General features: G+C 39.4%; 1 protein-coding gene across 1 annotated transcript in view; it reads left to right on the plus strand.

Annotated features, from left to right (window-relative positions):
• Positions 1-6,184, plus strand: part of LOC107566981 (gastrula zinc finger protein XlCGF8.2DB-like) — a 9,917-nt gene extending 3,733 nt beyond the window's left edge. The window contains exon 3 of the mRNA XM_016252560.1: positions 5,116-6,184. Coding sequence (XP_016108046.1) covers positions 5,116-6,020 — 905 coding nt within the window. The 3' untranslated portion in view covers positions 6,021-6,184. The remainder of the gene's footprint in view (positions 1-5,115) is intronic.
• The last annotated feature ends 4,906 nt before the right edge of the window (positions 6,185-11,090 follow it).

The raw sequence follows: 11,090 nt of genomic DNA on the forward strand, positions 1-11,090 counted from the left end.
GTTTGGTGTTGGCAATTTTTTTTTTTTTTTTTTTTTTTACACCCTGTACCTGTGGATTACATTTTATTTGCTCCATCAACTAAGCCAGACTTTTGGTGTTCCTTCGCAATCTTTTTCCCTGGTCCTCATTGACCTGTCGCAAGCCTTGATCCCTCCATTTCCCACAGTTTGTTGCGCATCGACCCGTGGGTAAGTCTCAACTTTATCTCTGGTCTGTTACTCTACTTTGGGTTTTTAAAGGTCTGGGGCATTCTTATTCAGTCTGCCCTTCTCCTACCCAATAGGATGGTTCTTGGTGGTTTTTGTGGTGTTCAGGCTAACGCGTTTTCAAATATGGTCATGTAGTAGGGGTATAAAGATGCGTTGTTTATGGCTTAGCGTTTTCTAAATGCTGGTCAGTCTTTTACGTTTTTTTTCAATGTGCATGGCATGTCGGCTTATTTTACGGTTTCTCACAAGTTTTTATCCACAATGGTTTTTTATCACAAAGAAATTTTATAATATCTGACGTGTGTTGGGGATTGCCCATCGCTGCTGCTATGTTCATCGCGGCTCACGTTGCAAATTTTGTGCTGTCAATCTTCCTCGTACCTCTGCTGATGACCAAATACGGGGGGGGGTTTGGTCTCTTGTCCACTATTCTTGTGCCAGGCTTAGGCGCTGGAGTTAACCCTCACAATCTTTCATCTCTGGAGTACTGACCAACATACCCACCAACTCAACAGATCTTTCACAGATTATGGATCGTTACATTTGGGCTAATAAATGCCAGATCTGTGTCCAACAAAACATTAATCTTAAATTACTTTTTACTACTCACAATTTGGATTTTTTAAAATTCATGACAGAGACATGGCTTAGTCCTGATGATTTGATCGCTCTAATGGAACTTTCCTCCTCCTCCTGACTTTTTTTCTCTCCTAGAACTTTAGGCCAAGGAGGTGGAATAGCAACAATTTTCAGAAAATGTTTTTTAAGTGCAAACCCTTGCCTGTTGTAATCTTTCATAGCTTTGAGGTGCAGGTTTGATCTTTGATCAAGGTTGATCTTCCCACTTCCTTGCTCTGTGCCCTGGTTTATAGACTTCAATAAGGACTTCATTCAAGAATTTGCTGAATTCTTTGCTTCTGTAGTGTTTCACTCTGGTGTACTCTGCCTAGATCCTATCACTCCCCTCTAGTGTTGGGTCGTTCTTGAACGATTTGTTAGTTTTGAACGAATCTTTAATGTGACTCGGGAAGAACGAGTCGTCTCGGGGAGTGATTCATTCAGTCACGCATGCGCAACATCCTATAGGTTCTGTACTGGAATTAGTCAAGTAGTTCATCTGGTTCGAGTCTTCGGGTTTTTCGAGTCGATCGTTCATCACGTGACAGCCCCATAAGCTTACCCTATGCAGTCTGAGCCAGAAAGAGAATTGATTAGTTCATCTCGAGTCTTCGGGTTTTTTGAGTCGTTCGTTCATCACATGACAGCCCCATAAGCCCAAACCCAAAGACTTGTCAGATAAGAGGTGGTGAGCTAATCATAAACTGAAGACTCAGGTAAACAATGAATTAATCTTTTCTGTTTCTTAGCAGTTTTGTATCGTTTGTAGTGTGATCAACGTTTGCGTAAGTAGTAGACATATTAGGGAAGTAACATGTAACATTTTAATTATATTTTGTTAAAATGAACAAAATGACTCAAAAAGATTTGTTCATTTTGCTGAACGAGACCCAAAGGTCAGAGTCGGTAAAATGATCCGAACTTCCCATCACTACTCTCCTCGTTATTCTAGACGTTTTAATTCCTCTTGCCAAGTCTTTATCTATCCAAATCTCAAATGCTGTGAATGCTCTATCCTCTTTTGTCCATCTGGATGAATTAGTTTATCTTTCAATAGTGCCTGCACCTCCACCTTGGACTCAGTTGCTCCTCATAGGCTACAGATATCCAAGGTGATGAGTAAAGTACAGCCATGGCTGCATAGGCCCACTCGTGCCCTCAGACAAGAGTGTAGGCACACTGAGCGCAGTTGGAAGAAAGATAAACTTCAGATATCATACAACATTTTCAGAGAATGTCATAAATGGTATCAGAGTGCTGCTAAGGAAGCACAGAGGAAATACATGTCAGATTTAATTAATTGCACTAAATGCACATAGACTGAAGATACGTTTTAATGTATTTTTAAATCCTACTCCTAGTGCCTCATTAGAGTTCTCCACTGATTTGTGTGAACAGTTTTTAAAGGGGTCATATGATGCTTTTTTTAAAGATCATTATTTTGTGTAACAGAATGTTGACATGTTTTAATGTTCAAAAAACACATTACTTTTCAAATACTGTACATTATTGTAGGTCCTCTATGCCCCGCCTCTCTCAAACACATCGTTTTCAACAAAGCCCCCTCCTTCCGACAAGCGCAGTCTGCTCTGATTGGCCAGCAGACCCAGTGCATTGTGATTGGCCGAACACCACAAGCACTCGTCGGAAAAGTAACGCCCCTTACCATAAGTAAAGAGACCGAGCTTCAGCTTTCAAAATAAATGTAAAGACCATAAATAATGTCAGTTTTACCATCAGTTCAAGCCCGAAAGGGGAACAGAGTCGCGTGATAACGAAACAGTAGCTGATTCAGAAGCGCCGGATTGTCATAGCAAAGTCAGAATTACCTCCTCTCCTAGGTTCACGAAACAGTCATCCATAAAATGCATCGGTGTTCTGTTGTAAGTAATCTTAAAGATTCCTAAATGCATCTACTTCTGGAAGGCCAAATAAAGTGCTTTTGCTTTCGCCTAGAAACACACAGCGTCTCCCTGACATGGCTGCTTCAACACTAACTGCAGTTACTGAAACCACGCCTTCTTTCTTTGCGTGCACATTTGGGCGGCATTATGCAAATATTTCCACAGTGAGGTAGATATGTGGGGGCGTGTTAGAACGAGCCGTTTTAGGGGGGCGTGGCAGAGTCTTAACTTTGATAAAGAATATCTCTTTGGTTTTGAGACTTTAGTCTTTGCAACTTCAGGGATCTTATCTATGCACAATCAGCTTGTAACACTCCAAAGAGAAAGGAAAACTTGAAATCGCATCATATGACCCCTTTAAAACATTTGATCCATAATGTCAAGTCTATCAGGTCTAACATATTGTCTCAATTTTTCCTCTAGAAACGGCCTCTCATCAGAGCTCTCTTTCTCTTTTCTGACCTGTCGCCTTCGCAGCTCTATGAAATTGTTCATAATATGAAGCCCTTATTCTGTTACTCTGATATTCTGTCTTCTCATATTTTTAAAGAGGCTTTTCCAGCATTAAGTCAAGTTGTAACCGCTATTATAAATAGCTCCTTAATGAACGGTTGTCAGAAACGAGACTGGGATCCAACAGCAGGTGAAACGAAAAATTCAAAGTTTATTGAAAACGGAGATAGACAGCAACCATGAGGGCAAGATAAAGGGAAGATAATGAGGACAAAACGGGGTGCAGGTGAGGAAGGAGAATTAGCTAACAGGGATACCGAGAGGGGCAGGGTAAACACCATGATGACAGCAGAGCACATGGCGAGCCGTCAAAACAAAAGGCCATGTGCTTCATGACAAAAAAGCCTAAGCAGACCCCACCGAGATCGTGACAACGGTATTGTACCAGTTACATTTAAACATGCCATAGTCCAACCATTGTTAAAGCATCATCTTGACCAGTATGATTTGAATAACTATAGACCCATATCTAAATTCTTTAATTTCTAAAGTTTTGGAAAAGTATTCTCAGATCTTATCTTAACTGAGTACTTTTAATATTTTTTGACACATTTCAGTCTGGTTTTAGAGAACTTCATAGTACTTAATCTGCCTGGTTGAAGATTACTAATGGTGTTTTACTTGCTCTTGACTCTGGTTCTTGCTGTATCTTAATCATGCTTGATTGAAGTGCATGATTTGATACAATGGATCATGACATCCTTCTACAAAGACTTGATCAAGTAGCTGGGCTTCAGGGATCTGTGCTAAAGTGGTTTGCATCCTACATTTAAGGACAGAACTTTTTCCATGAATTTGGGGAACTGTTTCTCATCTCGCGCTCAAATCTCCTATGGTGTTTCGCAGGGCTCTATTCGGGGTCCTCTTCTTTTTTCCTTATATATGCTTCCACATAATTGATCATGCCATCTCTATGCTGACGACACTCAGCTCTATTTTCCTGTTAAAAACAATAATTGTTCTATATCTAATCTGTTTGCATGTCTTCAGGACATTAAATGCTGGATGAACTTAATTTTTTTAGAGTTAAATAATGATAAAACTGAAATAATGGTTTTTGGTCCAACAGTTGCGTCTTCTGGCATTAAGTAGCTTGGCCCCCTCTCATCAAATGTACGTGACTGTGTTAGAAACCTTGGTGTTGCTTTTAAACCCACGTTATCTTTTGATAAGTAGATCAGTGCTGTTGTGAAAAGTAGTTTATTTCAATTGACATCAATTGCTAGAATCAAGAAGATGCTTTCCATGAAGGATCTTCAAACAGCGTTTATAACCTCAAGATTGTATTACTGCAACTCACTCTGGGTTTGCCTAAATCATCTTTCAATCGATTGCAATTGGTGCAAAATGCAGCAGCCAGATTATTGTCTGGCACTAGAAAATGTGAGCACATTACAGCAGTACTGGCCTCTCTACACTGGCTACCGGTCAAGTTCTGTATTGATTTTAAGATTTTGCTTTTCGTCTGTGAAGCTTTACAGTCAATTTCTCCTCTCAGTCCCTCGTTCACATTTTAAATCCAAAGGCGACCGGGACTTTGCTGTGGCAGCTCCTAGGCTCTTGAACAGTATTCCCCTTCACATAAGATCTTCCACTTCTATTTCTTGGTTTAAATCTTCTTTGAAAACTCATTTTTATTCTGGATGCTTTAATTCTGTTTGAGGGTGTATAATCTTTCATTTGTCCTTTTGTTTGTTTTGATTATGTATGTTTTACATCTGTTGTACAGAACTTTGGTTTCAACTCCTGTTGTTTTTAAAAGTGCTTTATAAATAAATAAATTACATTTTACATGTTTGATTGTTTTGATGTCTGTTGTTTTGTGCCATTTAAACTGGAGTTCACTTTTATTTGTCTTTTTTCGCCTTAGACCTGATGGCACTGAAAAAGGAGTGTGAAGTGCTGAATGAAATGGAAGAGAAATATCAATATGACAATCAACATGATTTCATGAATGGAGCAAAACAATGCTCACAGACTAAAAAGACTTCCGCAACAAAAAGGGCTCAGAAGAAAAGAAGTAGTAGTTATTTCACCTGCCAACAGTGTGGAAAGAATTTTAGTAAAACAATAGGTCTTAAAAGACACATGAGAATTCATACTGGTGAGAAGCCTTACACATGTCCTCAGTGTGGAAAGAGTTTCACTCAACTTGGAAACCTTGGAATCCACATGTGTGTTCACACTGGAGAGAAGCCTTACAAATGCCAACAGTGTGGAAGAAGTTTCAACCGAAAAGGAAACCTTAATTGTCACATGACAGTTCACACTGGAGAGAGTCTTTTCACCTGCCAACAGTGTGGAACAAGTTTCACTCAAAAAGAAAGCTTTAACAGACACCTGAGAATTCACAATGTAGTGCAGCCTTATACATGCTCTCAGTGTGGAAAGAGTTTTGATCAACATGAAAACCTTAAAGTCCATATGAGGACTCATAGAGAGAAACCCTACACATGTTCTGAGTGTGGAAAGAGTTTCCGTCAAAAACGGCACTTTGAAGACCACATGAGAATTCACTCGGGAGAGCAACCCTACACATGTCCTCAGTGTGGAAAGACTTTCAGTTATAAATATCACTTTGAAGACCACATAAGAACACACACTGGAGAGAAGCCTTTCACCTGCCAACAATGTGGAAGAAGTTTCAACCGAAAAGGAAGCCTCAACAGGCACATGAGAGTTCACACAGGAGAGAAGCCGTTTACATGTGGTCACTGTGGAAAGAGTTTCAGATATAAAGCAGCCCTTAAGTACCACATGAGTTTTCACATATGAAAGAACTGTATTTTATGTCATCAGTGTGGAATTGTGGAAAGTTTCACAGACGGGAAACATCTTAAGGCCGGGACACACCAAGCCGACTTCAAAGAACTAGCGGCGACGAAAGCCGACGGTGTTGTCACCTCGCGTCGGACCAAAAAGCTCGAACACACTACACAGACTACAGCCGACGGCAAACTAACACGTGCATTCTGTGCATGCGTGAGAGGAACGAGCTGTCCATATCAGCAGCTATCAATAGTACATATTCGTCATTCAAAAGGAGAAACCAAAACAAAGATAAATGCAGATATCCGAAATGTAAACTAAGCGGTGCTTGTTTACCATTTTGAATATCAGTAACGTTGATAACTTTAATTATTTTAAGCGGCTCATGTTGTTATGAAAACATTCGCGTATCAGAATGATTGGGTAAGATTACGTAACATTTAAAACAGCCTTGTGTCCGTACCGCCATTCATTTACATGTTTGTTTTCATCACTTTCGCTTTAATTCTCGGCACTGGCTTGTTCGCTAAACTGAACATCCAATCGGAGTTCTCACCCTTGTCGACGCCAACTCAACATGTTGATTAGGGCAAACTGCTGCCGACGTGAACCCGACGAGAGCCGATGAGTGGAACACACCAAACAAACTAGCCCGACCGTCGCTCGCCATCTGCTTGGTGTGTCGGCTTGGTGTGTCAGCTCTCTGGTATTACATGATTAGCCTTTAGGAATCATGTAATAGCAGAGAGAAGCCTTTCCTGCGCTATCACTGTGGAAAGACTTGCTGAAACAAGGCAAACGTGAGGTTCACAGAAGCACCCCCGATAAAGTTCAAAATACCTGATCAGCGGATTTAGGCATTATTTACACCTGGGTTTAAAATGTGTTTTGGTTTATGTGATCACCGTCTCTTTCTTTCACTTTTGACCACTTGTGTCCTTAATTTTTTTTGAGGGAAGGCTCAATGGGTGGGTAAATGGATGTTTTTTTTTTTAAGCTCTTTTGATCAAATGGGTAAATTGCGTTCACACTATTTGCATATAAATGCAAAATGAGATCATGGAAAAACGATAAGGAGAGCAGCAGCTTTCGTTTCTGCTCCGATAGCTGCAAAAAACACACCAAATCCTGACCTGTGGATACATGTTAGAAGTCTGAATTGGTGGAGAACATTGGGGTAACGTGAGTTATGTAATCAGATTACTTTTCAAGTAACTAGTAAAAGAACATTACTTTTAATTTACAAGAAAAATGTTCAAATAAGTAACTATTGAATCTGCAATTCAGAATATGACACAAACCTGCAATTATTAATTATGCTTCATGTATTTAATCCCATTTTATAAACCACTGTTTTTGCTGCTGACTTTCAGTGATCCAATTCAACCATACTAATAAGCAAAAATGAATTTAGATAAACAACACTTGTTTAAGTTTTTTTTTTTATTGCTGAAGAATGTTGAACTTTCTTCTCCTGCATCCTGTTCTTCATGCACTGTGTGTGTGTGTGTGTGTGTGCGAGAGAGAGAGAGAGCGCGTGAGAGCGAGAGAGAGAGCGAGACACATCACAGTGGAGTCAGCTGTCTTAACCATCACATATTCATCACTGTCTGTCACGAGACTCTGTTCCCCTTTCATGCTCTGTCTTTACATTTATTTTGAAAGATGAAGCTCGCGATTATGGTAAGGGGCGTTACATTTCCAACGAGTGCTTGTGGTGTTTGGCCAATCACATTGCACTGGGTCAGCTGGCCAATCAGAGTAGACTGTGCTTGTCGGAAGGAGGGACTTTGTAGAAAACGAAGCGTTTGAGAGAGGTGGGGCATAGCAGACTTACAATAATGTACAATATTTGAAAAATAATGTGTTTTTTTAACATTAAAGCATGTCAACATATTCTGTTACACCAAATACACAAAATAATGATCTTTAAAAAAGCATCATATGACCCCTTTAAAAACGAACCAGCAAGCCCAGCCCAGTTTTAAAAAGAAACGCAAAAGTAACGTAATGCATAATGCACATTAATTCAGTGGGTGGACAGTAAGTGTCTTTTGTGACTGTTGACATGCATTTGACCACATGAGCATTTACACTACTAAAGCAATCCAGTCAAATGCATTTTTTGACTATCTCTGGAAGTGTTTGAAAGTGGACAAGCTCAAAACGTTTAGAACTGCATTTATTGTTGTCTACTTGCGATCAGATCGATGAAAACACATCTTAATGACAGGTGTAAACAGGGCATTAATGAATATCTTATGAATAAGTGGTGTTTAGATTAATATGTGCTGCACATATAACAGTGTTAACTCTTGGTACCTGATTTTTTTTCATGATGTAATTTTACTACACACCTCTAGGGGGTCTTATCCCCCAGTATAAAGTCAAGTAGATTCATAGAAAAAAGGAGTTGACATGTAACTTCCGGTTCTGGCAGATGGAGGCGAGAGCGCGTTGACACGGTTGTCAAATTAACTCCTCATCTGAACGTGCTCTCTTTGAAATCGGAATCGTTGCCAGATTTCTTGTTTACATCTTTCATTTATCGCCGTCTCGTTTGTATTTGGCCAGTTTGGAGAAAGCCTCACCAAAACTGACCAGCCAGGCGTTTGCGATCACGGGAACTTGAAGACACTTGTACAAACGTGGATGGGTGACATGAATGGAGATGGCTCTAGATCGGCAATGTAGTATTTGGTTTTCCATCAAGGTCCAACGCCGAACACAAAATGAATTCGCTGAATGCATAAACTGTATTTTCTTGCGCTGCGCTCAAACCTTCCAATCTAAAGGAAACGCTGTGTATGGCGTTTGAGGTAATTTGTGAATTACCATAGACTTATAGTCTGAATAAAACAATTTGCAACTATTACTGTTATTACACTTGTATCCAAAACTTTGATTATGCTTGTTATAGAGTGTGTGAGGTCCCGTGCACTACCGCCGGTGGCAGTAGACAACCACGGTGGCAACCGACCACCGCGGTGACGTGATTGTCACGGCGACCGTCACAGCCCTACAAGCAGGTGAGATCAAGTGTGCAAAAGTACTTCAGGATGGAGCACTGATGGTAATATGTAAAAGTGAAGAGCAGAGGAATAAAGTTATGAAAATGAAGATAGTATGCAAGCGATTCTAACAAATAGGTGATAAAACATGGGTGTGAGGTGTAATAATGGGTCCCATTAAGTGTGAACATGGTAGAGCTTAAGGGGAATATAGTGGGAGGAAAGGTAATGGAAGCAAAACGCTAACAAATGAATAGAGAGTGTTTTGTGTTCTCGCCTGAGCTATTTCTTCCTGTCAGTTTGTCTGTCATGTTTGTCTTGAGCCCATGCTGTCTCTGTTGCTGTAGGTACATTTGATTTCATAATGGAATCTTAAATGGTAAGCAACATGCTCATCAACATGGATAATCTTTCATCAGGACGGTCCAGCAAAGTACCACCATGTCAGAACGACTCATTCTCAGTATAAGGAGCTTTTTTTTTTTTGCTGCACCAGACCTAGATGGCTGAAGGACTGAAGTACTCCGGCTCCTGAATTTTAAATCAGGAATGCCATGATGAATTCATTTTTCAAGAAATTCTGTAGCCATATGAAAGAAATGAACTGTTTTAAAGAGTGATGTTAAATGCTCTTTTGAATTTAATCATCCTCTGCTGAGATCTTGATAGATTTCATGTATTTTATTTCCAGTTGGTTTCAGTGTTACTTTTAGCACTCTGTAGTGCAGATTATATATTCAGTAATATTAATTTTATCTAGTCATTTGGTCTAACCCATGCAGGGCACCATGGAAACTCTTGACAAAATTGGTAAAATTGATAATTTAACAAGTCAAGTCAAGTCACCTTTATTTATATAGCGCTTTTGACGATACAGATTGTCTCAAAGCAACTGAACAGCATTAATTAGGAAAATAGTATGTCAATAATGCAAAATGACAATAGTAAACACTCATTTTTCAGTTAAAGACAGTTCATCATTGAATTCAGTGATGTCAACATCCAGCCCAGTTCAGTTTAAATAGTATCTTTGCAATCAAGTCGACGATATCGCTGGAAATGAAATAGCTCTTTTCATTTTTACAAACCAATCATAAAAATACAAATAGTACTTGCATTAATGCTTGTGATAAAACTAATACTCAGACAACAACTGCTCAACCAAGAACCTTTTATTATTGGGATTTTAAACTCTTCTGATCAAACAAGTGTTCAAACTGAACTACATTAAATATGAGGTCCTCTAAATGTTTTGAAACTGACATCCTCATCTCTCAACCAGTTTAGGTTTTACCATGCTTCTGCTTAGTATTGAATGAATAGTTTAGTGAATGGTTTCAATAATTTGCGGTTAATAACCTTGCATAACCTACTTTTTTCAATTTCATTCCCTTTACAGCTAATGACATACAAAAGGGTTGGCCAATGTCGGTCCTGGATAGCCACAGGCTGTGTTCGAAATGGCATACTAACATACTACTTACTGCCCAGTATACAGTGTATACTGCCTACAATTTTTTTTTAAAGAACAGTGTGTGAAACAGCATACAATAAGCAACAAAATGTTTCAGAGCAGTATGCTAGTGTTGTCACATGACAAACACTGAACCTTAATTTAGCACAGCTGTCGAGGCTGTTACCTTACAAATAAATGTGCTAACCTTTCTTTTTACATAGGCTTGTTAAAAAGGGTTCCTAGTAGTAAACAATGCTACATTGCCCAATTGAACTAATTTCATTATTAACTTTTTACATATTGAACAGAACTGAATCAACAATGAGCTGTCTTTAAAGGGGTCATATGTTGCTGCTAAAAAGAACATTATTTTGTGTATTTGGTGTAATGAAATGTGTTTATGCGGTTTAAGGTTAAAAAAACACATTATTTTCCACATACTGTACATTATTGTTTCTCCTCTATGCCCCGCCTTTCTGAAAGGCGTCGATTTTTACAAAGCTCATCAGTCTGAAAAAGCGAGGTGTGCTGTGATTGGCCAGCTATCCAGTGCGTTGTGATTGGCCGAACACCTCAAGCGTGAGACGGAAATGTTACGTCCCTCACCAC

This window comes from Sinocyclocheilus grahami, unplaced genomic scaffold (genome assembly GCF_001515645.1).
Source record: "Sinocyclocheilus grahami isolate Dianchi unplaced genomic scaffold, SAMN03320097.WGS_v1.1 scaffold1119.1, whole genome shotgun sequence".
NCBI classification, from domain to species: Eukaryota; Metazoa; Chordata; class Actinopteri; order Cypriniformes; family Cyprinidae; genus Sinocyclocheilus; species Sinocyclocheilus grahami.